This window comes from Lepisosteus platostomus, chromosome 7, assembly GCF_059453375.1.
Source record: "Lepisosteus platostomus isolate fLepPlt1 chromosome 7, fLepPlt1.hap1, whole genome shotgun sequence".
In the NCBI taxonomy this organism is placed as follows: Eukaryota; Metazoa; Chordata; class Actinopteri; order Semionotiformes; family Lepisosteidae; genus Lepisosteus; species Lepisosteus platostomus.
In genome coordinates, this window is record NC_142617.1 from 1,838,529 (window position 1) to 1,851,742 (window position 13,214).

The window sequence follows — 13,214 nt, forward strand, 5'->3', positions numbered from 1 at the left end:
ATTCCATTTTCACTTAGAAAATCTTAGAATCCTAAAAGGGATTTTCCGCTGATTTAAGTGGAAGGAAATTATAAGCCCTCTCGTGCTCAGCTTTGTTGCGATTGCAGGCTGTTTATCATGGTGAGCATTGTTCTGGGGCTTTTTGGCAAGGTGAGTTCTTGGACTGTTCTGCTGTTTTGTCAGTCTAGAGATTTTAATAATGATTGTGAAGTAAGCAGAACTAGCTGTATTGGTGTCACAATATTCATGATAGTGGAGTGCAAGAGATTTTTTTGTTAAGAGCATGAAGGACACCACCCTTGGAGCACAAAATCGGTCTGACCCACAAGAATTGGTAAAAAGATTCACTCTTTCCACCTGTGCAGTATGTGTTTTGCATTTCCTGCTGTCTTTTTGCTGAACCTCGGAGCTCAGTCACCTTGCAGCTGTGTAATTTTCCACTTGTGTCTCCTTCAGCAGAGAGAGAAAGCACAGGTTCTCTAAATCCCTAAATTGCTTGCTTAGAAAACAAACCTTAAACCAATCAATCTTTGTCTAGGGAATACGAGCTTAGCTGGCTTTTTAATTACTTTTAAATCACCACATGTACGAATTTCACTTCAGTGTCTTACTCCTCTGGTCTTGTACTGTTGCATGAATATGAAAACACTGCAAGGTTGGAGGCATACAGTATATTCAGTTCTCTTAGGCTGTTTGTGAAGCAGGTCATGTTTTTTAGTTTCTGTGTCCTGTCACTGGGCGTATAAATTCTAGCAGAGTCCCAACAAGGCTCACAAACTCAAAACGAGGCTCTGTGATTTAAGGCTTTGTGCTGCTCCTGTTCATATTGAAGCCATTTCTTTTTCTGACTGCTGACGCAAAAAGCCCAGCAACAGTGGAATTTGAAAGCAATGTGAACAATTGTTTGCAAATCCCGCAGTAAGACTGCCTTGTCCGACGAACTGATCGATGAAAGAGTGGAGGCTATTCGAGATGTGAATGACCTGGAATGGCAGTGTGGTGGTAATTTTCTCTGTATGGTCTGTAAACCCTCCTCAGTGATTGTTGCATTTTCACAGACGAACTGCACTGCTGCCACACTTTATGAGGTGTGAGGATGAGCAGACTGAAGTGCCTGGGATTGACTGCGCGTCATATGAGGACCCAGTACATCTGCTAGGCCATTAATTGGTCAGCAGAAGAGTGCAAATAATTGATCTGCAGTTAGCAGGTCATAGGGTGTCCCTTAACTGCGCCGTCTAATTTGAGGGCTAAAACTGAGCCATAACTTCACTTCAATTCAAATCATTCGCCTCAGACAGGAAAGACCCCACGTATGACCAGCCTTGTTAAACACAATCATGATTTTTTGGGGGGATTGTTTTCTTTCCCCAGCAGAACACCAGCCAGGAAGAGGCCGCAGAAGAGAAAGTGCAGCAGCAGCAGCAGCGAAGCTGGCGGGGGTGAAGCCCGGCTGGGCTGGAAGAAGCCCAAGAGCCGTGGTGACCTGGGTGTGCTGAAGCCGCTGGACACCGGCCTGACCCTGGGGGAGGACGAGCAGCTGGTGCTCCACTTGCTGAGCAGCCGGAGCTAATCGCCGGCTCCCAGGGCTGCCTGCTGGGTCACTCGCGGTATCTGTTGCAAGTATTTGGATCAACGTTGGCTTGACAGCAGGAGAGGAGAGCTCTGCTGGGGTCCTCTCAGGATGGCTGGAGACTGCCAGGCTGCTGGAAAAAAGTGTGCTATCCCATCATATCCCATATAGCACTCAAACCAGCTTCAAAATGCACAGATAACGATACACAGTGTTTGTTTTTGCAGTCTGTTATCCTTTTTTGGTCAAAAAAAATCCTTTAAGAGTTGTGGTTAACTTGAGGCCGTTTTTTTTTTTTACTGCAGAGCGAGGGCAGCAGTTATGCGTACACACAAAGTTGGCAGAAGCCGGAAACAGATGAAGTCTCATCTCGAGATCTGTCTCCTTCCAATCTGATTCTGCTTTCTGCAGCCTCGGGTTTAAAAGACAGATAACACCAAATGGTGCATCTCTTTAGAAATGAGCTTTTTTATGTGCCCATTTAGTAAAACTTAAGAAATATCCAGCCTATTATTCAGAAACCTGTAGTCTGTCCCATTAGACACGGCTGGGTGGTCCTGGAGTTGCAGAACATTGTTCTGTCATCCAGCCAGGCTGTCCCTGTCTGTTTTGAGAAACAGTGCAACACTGCAATAAAAAAAAATACTTCCCAAACTCTGAGAAAAGCAACAGAAAGTTATTAGAGTGGAAAAGAAAAAGAATGACAAAATATATATTTGGAATGGTTCATTTCTCAGATTAATTTTTTATAGTACATCGTTCTTTGTATGTCAGGTATCATTCTCATCAATAAAAATGTACAATAATCTTCTGCCTGTATTAAGTTTCTTGTGAGAGTTTGAAAATTCTGTGTCGTCTTCTACATGCTTTGTGGATTTTGCAGTTGATCGTTTTGTGCACTGTATGTTTTTCACAGGCTGTAGGCAAAAGGTTTGCAAAGCCTTTTTAATGCCTTGTTTTGCTCTGTGATAAAAAACTGCAGTGCCATCTCTGTCTCTGCCTATTTATTTAACGAATATTGCATACTGAATCAGTTAAGGATTCCTGGAAAGTGTGTTTTATGAGTTTATCGGTTACAGACTCATTCATTGGGAACAAGAGCCAATTCTCTGACTGTGCTTTTCAACAGTGGGTGTTAGACTGGTGAACTCAGTGTAAACTTCTGTGAATGGGAGTATTTAAGACAGACGTCCTTTAGTTTAGAAGTTTTAGTTTTCAATGTAGTAGTCAACAAGAGCAATTAATTACTGTGTACCTCACTGGATGATCTTAGAACCGAACTATTAATTGAGATTCCAGATTAATCACCAAGCCTGAGACATAAACAAGTTTTTAAAATCAGAAAAATAACTTGTGTTGCTTTAATTTCCACTCCTCTAACATCTCCCAGGCAAAGCGGACTTATTTCATGAGCTCATTTCTTTTTTTTTTTTTGTCGTTTGCAAGCAGCTCAATTTCCAATGCTGCAAAATGGAAAAGAAAAGAATATTCGTGTAAGCAAATTAAGGAGACCTTCTGAGTTCGGCAGTGCGGTTTATAATAGGACACTGGGGTGAAGGGCTGACAGGCTGACAGATGTGCATTATGCAGAAATACGGGTCTCCTGGCCCAGGGGAGCCAAAAGGTCCTTTGTTCTGCATCCCTGCAGGAGCCCGGCTTGGATACCTGCGTCTGCATTTGGCATACAGCCACCTCAGAGGACTTTTAAAACCCAGTTTCACATAGTAATAAAAATGAGCAAAACTCTCTTGCTGAAAAAATAGAATAATAATGATGATAAAATATTTCTAGCATCTGTTCCGGTATGTCCCCTCTTAAATCTTTTTAAACGTTTAATGTTACGGCTTTTTTTTCCCCATCTGGGAAGATAGTCCTAATTATGTGCATTGCAAACGCAGGAGTTATGTTTCATTGAGACGTGAAAAGGGCTTCTGGAGACTTTTGTTAAATCTGGGCCAATTAATGACTTAAATCTTGCCATAGCTGATCCAGACTTATTTTTTCATGCGAGAGCTGTGTGTATGTGTGTGTTTGTATCTTTTTGTCTTTTAGAGATGCTGTACGCTTGGTTTTTGAAAGGTTGACTGTCATGGGAGGGGAAAGTTCAAACATCAGTTTGGAAGAATGTGATCTGGTTGGTGTGATTCATATCATATCTTGTTTTTGTTACGTTGGCTTGGCATCCTGCTTGTAGAGGGTTTCAGTACTGTACTTTCAGGACTTGCTCTTGTTTAATTATGGTGCTGTTTTTTTGGCTCTTACTGTGAGTATCTTTCTCTTCCCCTTGCCTTTGTTGTCCCCCTGCATTGCTAAAGCTGTACCTCTGAATCTCTGTTGACACTTGAGAAAACGTTCTTGCATTTTTTTATGCCTGATTTTCTTGTTGACATGCCCATGTATCTTTTTGATCTTGCAGGCAGATGTAGAAAGCTGTTTCTTTTCATAGTTCTTTATTTTGGCTCACCATAAGACAGGTTCAATTTTTTAAACTCATTCTAACACCTACAGTATTATAGATGGCCATTTCTGTGCCATTGGCAAAATTAGCAAAAAGCCTTCCAGTCTGACAAAAACCAGTCAATAGTGCTGTCTGGTACAAGCAGCGTGGATGTGCTTTGTACAACCTGAAACATGACTTCGGACATATCAATTTATGTTTAAAAGATCACCATTAAAAAATAAAAAGGTTTTAAAAACCACATTTTCATGGCGGAGCAGCGGTCAAGGCTCTGGACTTGTAACTGGAAGGTTGTGCGTTGAAATCCCAGGTGAGACGCTGCTGTTGTGCCCTTGACCAATGTGATTCACCTCAACTATTCCAGTAAGAAAATCCAGCTGTCTAAATAGCAACAAATGTAAATTGCTTTGGCTTTAACTGTAGCTCCGACATGCAGCTTTATGGCATCTCAGTAAAGCACATTGGATTATTGGGGAGCACATGGGGGGCAGGTGAACGCGAGTACCTGCTCAGCAATCCCATGTTCCTGACAAGGTGAACATCTGGAGGCAGGCAAGGGACTTCCAAGGGGACAGACAGCTATCCTGCTACAGTTTGTCTGGCGCCTCCTTCAGGCTTGTTCTGTTGCCAGGGGTTCGAGACTGCGGATGAGGTGATGTAGCCCTGAGGGCCACTGGGACACACGAGTAGAGTACAAAGAGATAAGCCACATGTTAGTTGAACCTGAATAACAAAGATGTGCAGGCGTTTCCAGTTGTCTTGAATGTGTAGCCTTTTTTAAAAATCAATGTATTCCGTCTATAGTCTAGCACCAAAATGTTGGGAACTAGGTCAATGAGAAGATTATAAGAACCTCTAAAATAATAATTTAAGTGTCTTGCCAAATCTTGTTTTTATTTAAAATGTGACAAGTGTAGAATGGGCATGTACAAACATGGCTTCCCAGTTCTTAACAGACCCAGTGCAGTTCTGAAGAATGGGTTTGAAATGTTGATTCACTGGAGAGCGTGAGATGAAGGCTGTGTAGACAAACAACCGGTATGTTCTTAGTGCTGTTTGAGTTTCTGTCTCGTGTAAGGGGAGGGACAGGGCATTTTCATCTTGTATTATTCCATATACCTCATAGGATTTAAACAGTGGATAACAATGGCTTTTTTAACAAATAAAAGCTCTGGAGGTCTTCCCAGATCAAAGCCTTCAATTTCATGCAATTATTTTCTGCTCTGACATTAAATTACTGTGTTGGTCTCTGTGCCGGTGCACTCAGAGGTCAAGCAATCCAATTTGCTTTCAACAGCAGGTATCAATGCATACTGTAACAGTAACACCATCTCAGAGTTGAGTGTTCATGTGGTTTTCAGCATCTGTATTCAGCCAGCGATCTAAATGACATAGGGAGAAATGAGGCACACCCAAGGAAGAGCACTCTTCAGCTTCAAATGAAAATATAGCAGAGTAGGTGTGTCCTGGGAGGGAGTTTGTTATGCTCAAATGCTTCGAATTAGCTTATGTGCTGGCATCTCACAGAGCATTTTTCCTAATGGTTTGGCTTTTTGGTCTCCCTTGTCCAGAAGTGATTAGGTGCGGTGTAGGCATCAACATTTCCAATTGAACACAACTGGGAACAGCTTACAACTGCTACAATTAGGCTAACAAGTACATTTCATCCTCAGTGAAGCACTACTGTGAAATGAGCATCTCTGCTGCTTTTGTGGAATTATCAGGAGTCTAAGCGTTCCAAGACTAAGGCTCCTCTATTCTCTCTTAAACCCCTTATTTGTCTTTTTCCATTTTTAAAGAATTATTTCTTCAATGCGCCATTGGCATAAGCAAAGTAACCATTTACAGTACACCCCTCTTGACTTACTCCGTTCTGTCAGAAAGTGTGCTTTTATAAAGAGGATCATTACACTGTCGTGATTTCAGTGATGTTCTAACAATGCACAAAGCAGACATGGGGAAATGCCATTTTGTTTTCTTCATTGTGTTCAGAAACTAGATGGATGATTCCCACATCTGCTTTGTTCTGGCTTCTTTCAAAATGCTCCATTTTCCGGAGCGCTTCCGTCTTGTGGGAAACCTCTTTTAGTACATCTCATACCTGCTAATCTAGTAACCAACTGAGAAAAGTTACCGTGCAAATAGGAAAGATTAAATTGAACAGTTTAGAAATGTCCTAGCGCTTTTATTCATTTGTTAATCTTATGCATGGTTACAGCACTTACTTGACTGCACTGACAGTAATTTGAAGTGCTTGCAGATATGATGACAGTTCACAGGTATTTACCCCCGTAGTTCACATATTGGAATATATCCTACGGCAGCGATAAAGAAAATGATTTTCTTTTGCTACAAGATCATGGTGGTGTATTGCACATAACCTTCTCGTCTTTTGCTAGTTTTGATGCTGATCAAGGACAGAACCTAAAGACAGATTAGCATACTGCTGCCTCTAATCCTCTGCCTGCCCTTTCCCTTGTGTGTCCAGACGGTTGTGATTTATGTACCTGCAACCCAATACATTAAGCAGATGACTGCCCATGGTCCTGTATGAATGGTGAAGAATTATTGTGCAGAGTTCAAAACGGTGAATGCATTTACGCAAACCAAGAGATGAGGGTAGCTCCAGAATTGGAATTTCTGAGTCCATCCTGACCCTGTAGAGTCGTAAAGAAGATACATTTGTTATTCCAAATGCATGAAATGTGTTTCACTTCTTCGACCAATGCAGTGTGCACTGATGGTTGTGCTCCACTGTGACTGGACACCTCATCCTCTCGGTTCTTCTTCAGAGCAGTCCTGCTGAGCAGGCAGCTCCCTGCTGGGATTTGTCCTGTGGACCGATTACTTGGGGTTTGTGACGAAACCTTAGACATTAGACTGCTTTTGTAGCCTTTTTTTACACCCTTGCCATGTAACTTTTATTTATTTTAATCTCAGAAGGTATTGACTTTCTATGCTACCTTATTCCAAGTAAGAGTTTTTGGGGCAGTAAAACTCTTAGTCATGTGGACCCAGGGTAGCAGAACCTCCAAAGAAGGCGTTTCTTTTCAGTTGAAGCTCTTGCTGTTGGAGCCTTCAGTGTGGTGGTTTGCGGGCAGCCCGCTGACCGGTCCTCTCACAGGGTGCTCTCAAGAGCGGGTCTGGAAAGGAAGGGTGACCATGGTGCTGAGCTGCTCTGGGAAGCAGACCTGCAGGTGGTCTGACGAGAGTGTCACATACATCTTTTACTCCGGTTTCACGGTGTTCATCTGTCATATCCTGCCCGCACGCGAGCACATGGAAGTGTGTTCGCCTGTCTCTGCGTTCATATATTAACATACTGTGGAACTTTCATGTTTTTTTAAGCAAAGCTTTGAAATTCCGAACACAAAATTTTCCAGGAGCTGTGTATTTTCTGATACTGCATGTACTAAAAAGACAGTGGCATGTTTCTTCTTGTGACTGATGACGGCTGTAGCTTGGTTTAAATGCAGCTCCCTGTTCCTTTGAAAGAAATCTAAGAGTATCCTCCTGCAGTGCTTTAGAATTTATCTCTTTCTGACTGCACTATTCCTGGTTACCTACTGCAAAGCTTCCATTCTTTACCAGGATGACGGGCAATCTTGTAAGTGTGATTCAAAGAGGCCTAAGGAAGTAGTGCCCCGAAGAAAGCATTTTCTATAACAGTATTTCACAATAATACTTGTTTATTCAATTGAAAGATTCCGGCAAATTCGTATTACATTATTATTGTAATATGTAATGTATTGTATTCTTAATACAATTTCCAGCAGTGTTGACTGCTGTTCATAACTATAACTTGCTCAATATCTTTAATTTAAGCTTTTTAATCATTCCTGATTGAAGGTGATGCACCCAAGTGAGTCTGACTGTTGCATAAGCGCTAAATCACCTCACCAGAGTTAGAGTCGATTGGATGCAGGTGTTGAGGCAGTTTAACCTGTTGAATGATGAGCTTTGGGAACGTCAAGACAGAAGAACACATAAAGGAGAAAGTAAGGACCCGATGTATGAACAGCACAGTGCCTTAATGCTATTGGTTATGTTGGAGGCCAGACTTGAAGTCGGCACTTGAACCAGGTGCTCTTTAGTGATGAGTCAAAGTGTGGTGTCGACCACCCTGATGGCCATCAGGAGGTGGAGGGGATGAGCAGAAGGATACTCCATTGAGGGGGAGCTCCAGGTTTGGTGGTCTGGGCAGGAGTGTGAGTCACTGATGGCCACCTGACTGCATTCATCAAGTCCAAGGACCTCATCTGCTTCTCTTTCTACAGCCTCAGCTGGGCACGGCAATGTTACAGCAGCACGTCTCCTATCCACGTGCCACTCCTGCCACACCGACTCGCTGCAGCGTGAGGGTGTGACACTTACACAGTGGAGGCCCTGCTCACCACATGTCTTGGATGAGCTGAGGTGAGGTGTGGCGAGCAGGACTCTGAGACACCTGCACCGGCTGGCCTTTATCCAGGTGCTCTGAGGAACAGAGCAGAATCCCACAGGACAGCATCCGCAGCCTGGCGCAAGTCCAGCATTGCTGATGTACAGCTTGTATGGCTTTCAGCAGTGGCCATGCATACTACTAGCCTGGGGCTTTTGCAGCAGATCCCCCACTGACCAGCCCTGTTGATGATGACTGATAGTAAATTTATCTAGGTCTTGTCTGTAAAAGTATTGTATCAGGAAGATTATGACGAAAGGATCACGCTGCGCAGACCGAGCACCGGACCCTGGACTCACAGAAGCTTAGCGCACTACCCATAACGAGAAGTTTCTCTAGCAGAGCGCAGAAGACGAGCAGAGGAAAGAGGGGAGCAAGGCAGTGGCACAGTGAGGCAGGGAACAGGATGCGTTCGACTGGGTTCTAGAGATAAGGGGAACGGTTTGAGAGAAACAGAGCTGTTTGGATAAACAACCTTCATTCTTTCATAGATGGCCTTATGTGACACACAAAAAGGTGTCCTTAAGTAGCTGCATCTGTGTTTGAATTTTGGGAATTGGTGGTGAGACAGTGGACTGTCTCACTGTGGCTCTGTTGAGCTCCCTTTCCCAAGTCTGTGCCTTCCTGTTTGGATTCTAACAACTACAGTTTAGTATATTTGTTGTAGTTATAAGTGACGCATTTCTTTTGATGTTCAATATACATGGACTTCTTAGCCTTTACCTTTGTGACAACAACTGTGGCGTGCTTATGCCAAGTCAGTACACATTGTACTGCATAAATTGCTGTTTTTCACAAGCACAAGATTATGAAGACCATCCCACTTCATCACTTACTGCATCTGACCCTTCTTTGTTTGTTCTTCCACAGTTACAGTTTATTGAGCTGTTCATCTGTGTTGAAAAGTCCATTGATTGAAGACCTTTTGATGAAGAGGCCACTTAGTGACTGAAAAGTGTGGGACTGTACCAATGACTGTTTTGTAGCTTTCTAAGAAATGATTCAAATGAACTTCGTAGTAATTTTGTGGTTTGCAGTTCTGAAAAACCTGAGATGATGATGATGATGATGATTATTATCATTATTGTTGTTGTTATCATCATCAATGGCAACAAGCACAAATGCTCCTGCATTATTTTATTGCTACTTAATTACTTTACCTTGTTTTTACCACATAATTTCTTCATTGCACTTACCGAGATAACAAGGACAGGTCTGATCTTTTTGCCCGTACCGCAGTTTCTCATTTTCTCTCCCCTTTCCCATTTCTTAGCTTCTTCCTTGTTGGCGCACACTTGTGTGTGGGAAAAGTCACACTTCAGAGCCAGTTAGTTTCTTTTTAATTTTCTTTTGTATTTTACATCACTAACTCTACCAATAAATTAACATTCTGTCCCCGGTCTCCTGTTTGTGAGCTCAGGCCCCTTCACTGACCTGAAGGATTAACGAGTTGAAAGAAATCAAACATCAAAGTCAAGGGTTTCTCACCGGTGCACTGGTTAATTAAAATAGATGGCTTTCTATCACTTTTTCTCCTGTGGTCTGTGCTATTGATTGTGGGTTTAAAGCATTAGAAGGGGATAGCACTACTGTCCCACCTGATCTGCAAGTAGCATATTGCTAAGTTTGCCAAATAGAAATTAATTTTATGCAAACATTTGCACAATGTTTCCATTTCCATTGGGCGCGTAGTCCCCTTGAGGACCACTTTTAACTCAATTTTTCTTTATCATTTAAACAACAACTGAGTCATTGGCAAGTCTATTGGGGACAAGTTAATGGGAAATTAGTAGATTCTGAACGTTAAAACAGTCTTTGCTGTAATTAATATATTACACATAAACTGTAACAGTGAGGATGTTATTTCTTTATCCTTTACTTCTTTCCTTGACCTCTAAAGTTCTACAAAATAGAAGCAGTTGATCCACTTCAGGTTCCAGGGATGGTGTTTTTCTATCTAAGGAAGCTGACTTGTTCTTGGGACTTGTGTTGATAGGGATTTGTAGGCTGTGGTCAAAAGCCATTAGAAGGCACATAGTGCATGGAGCCCTTTTACTTCTGAATCATGGGATGACAAAGATAAAAAAACAGCATTAAACTGTCTTGATAAAATGCAGTCTGAATTGAGTCAAGCGTTAGAGCTAAGGTGAAACATGTCAATGTTCCAGCATAGTCATTGTACTGCCCATCCAGAGAAAAGAGAGAGAAAGCCAAAGTGAACAATAGGTCTGCTTTTACATGTAGGGCTATTTAAGTGATAATTAGATCTAAACTAGATGACCAGTTGTATAGCAATAGCATTCTGGGGAACAGCACTGCTTTAGAAAAGTTAGATCTTCCTTGATCTGGAGTGTTAGAATTCCTTAAAAAAGCAACAGCAGTAACAGATACAAGCAAAATGCAGACTATGATATCTTTATTTTATCAGGAAGTTTTGACAATGTTCCTTTTAAGAAACAGACTCACGAATTGCAGCGAAGGAAATGTGTGTCCTTGCACTAGGAGAGCGGCCGCAGTGTGGAACTGTATATTTCAGTTGTAACAGGACAAGAAGGAAGCAGAGAACAAGGAATTAGCAAGCAAGAGACCAGACTCAAATTTGATTAACAGTTCAGTTTAAGACTACATTATGCTAATGTATAGTGCATATTTTCCACACAGTTGGGGTTAGTGAAATTAAAAAAACAAGATGCTCAGCCATATTGTGAACAAAGAAAACCGGAATTCTTTGAAAGAATGAGTGGGATCAATTAGCTACTAGTGACTGGATGTTCTACATATAGTAGGCACATAAATGACCCACTCTCAATTGTAACCCTTCTGATCTCAGTAGGACTCCTTTCAAAAAGATCCTGATCAGCCTGCTCATTAAAAAAGGGCTTCATCTTTCGTGATCTGAGACGAGCGCCCAAAAGTCCCGGATTCGCGAGTTCGCTGACCTCTCTGCTCCCCGCTCTTCCAATCCTCCTCCAGGGGATTTTGGCACTCATCTGTGAAGGGTTTCTTAGCAACCAGGTAGGCCCGCATAAAAATTGGATTTTGTCTGCTCTGAACATGGGGAAAGAAAAACAATCAGACCGCAATCTCCAGCCTGTCTAATCTAAAGACAATCACACCTGCTGTTGCTGGAGTTCTGGGCTGTGGATGTATAGGGTGAAATACCCTCCCAGGCTGAAACGCTTCTGCTGGCACATGGGCCTGGACTGGCATGAGATTAAAACTCATCTCTCAGAGGGGCAGCCCTCCCTGAATATCCAGAGAGGTTTCACAGTTTCTCAAGGGACTCTTCCTCTGCCCAGGAGCCTTAAACGTGACTTGATTGTTCACTGTCTGTCAGAGCAGTTTAGTGGCTTTTATTTATATCATCCGCTTTGTATGGAAAACCACAGCTCGCTTTCTTAGCTAATTGGTTTTCAATCCCTTTTTCTCTCTTTCACTTTCTCTTGTCTTCACAGCATTTTTATTTTCTCGCAGGTCTTGGTTCCGTCACAAACCTTGACGTTGTTTCTCACCTTTTGACCCGCCAGTCATGATCTGAGATTGGCTGTGCAATCTTGCCTCATCCTGGTCTCCCTTAATAATTGAAGAAGGCCTCAATCCAGTGAGTCACAGTAGTGCCAGTGGATGTTAGGACAGTAAAAGATTTGCCACTCTCAGTCTTAACAAAGGATTCAAATATCCAATGCGAGTGCAGGCAAGTAACGGCTGTCAATAATTTATCTGCCCAGGTTTATCACGAGAGGTGTTGTAATAACACATGCCAAAAAAGAGCTGATTTCTGCAAAAAAAAAACTAAGAACCCACACTTAATACAATAGGTATGCAGAGTTTCTGAATATGAAATCTCTTAGATGTTACCAGCATCTTTGAGGGACTCTGGTTGTCATTTACTGTATGAACTGCTTTTGAAAAATTAATGTTGACTTGCAAAATTGAAATTCTCCATGGTCTAGAGACCCACTTTTGTTTGAAGGCCATGGTTTGATAAAATGCACATTCCCTTTCTGCTGGCTGAGATTCTGTTTGAAGACAGTATGGCCACAAACAGCAAGCCCTGTTTTCATTCACGTCCTACACAGATTAAACACTCAAATTTCTTTCTATTTTTATAACCAGACAAGCTAGCTTGAGAAGGAGTTTAACTTGACTGGTGCTTAAAGGTCCTCACTCTCTAATTGCTATTCAAATTGAATTGTATTGCATCTGAAAACCTGCTCCTTTCAGACAGCAGGCATTCTGAAATTTCATATCAGTCCTCTCCAATATAATTTCCGCCGTGAAACTATTTTTGAAGTCTGATTTGTGCAATTAACTGCTCTATAAATACCTAAGGGCTGCATGCAGTGCACAGACCTCTTAACTTCTGCGAGCTCTTGAAGTCCAGATGTAATAAAGTAGGCAACTTTCTTCCTGCCCATGATTTTCTAAAGCTACGTTGTTGATGTGGAATGTTTTTCCTGTCTGCCTTCCAATGTGATTTTAATTTCCAGTCCTTTGGCATACAATTTTGCTTGCAAACAACTTAATTTTCATCATCACTGTCTCCCCTCCGCCTTCCACCCCCTCCACTCCCGGTGTCATTATTAGAAAACTAACCAGGGACAAAGCTCCCCAGTTGTGAAATTGTGTGTTCTAGACATATCCTACACGCAGAATCATAATTTCAAATAAAGTCTGGCAGAAAGAAGACTGCATATTTATTTGATACATTTTACTGTAGTATACCTTTCTTCTTCACAAAA

General features: G+C 42.1%; 1 protein-coding gene across 2 annotated transcripts in view; it reads left to right on the plus strand.

Moving 5' to 3' along the window:
- The window catches only part of ddx10 (DEAD (Asp-Glu-Ala-Asp) box polypeptide 10), a 105,634-nt gene extending 103,250 nt beyond the window's left edge, over positions 1-2,384 (plus strand). The window contains exon 18 of one of the 2 annotated variants that reach the window (XM_088638452.1): positions 1,375-2,384. In XM_088638452.1, coding sequence (XP_088494578.1) covers positions 1,375-1,573 — 199 coding nt within the window. In that variant the 3' untranslated portion in view covers positions 1,574-2,384. The remainder of the gene's footprint in view (positions 1-1,374) is intronic. The other variant, XM_088638453.1, reaches the window with a different exon arrangement.
- The last annotated feature ends 10,830 nt before the right edge of the window (positions 2,385-13,214 follow it).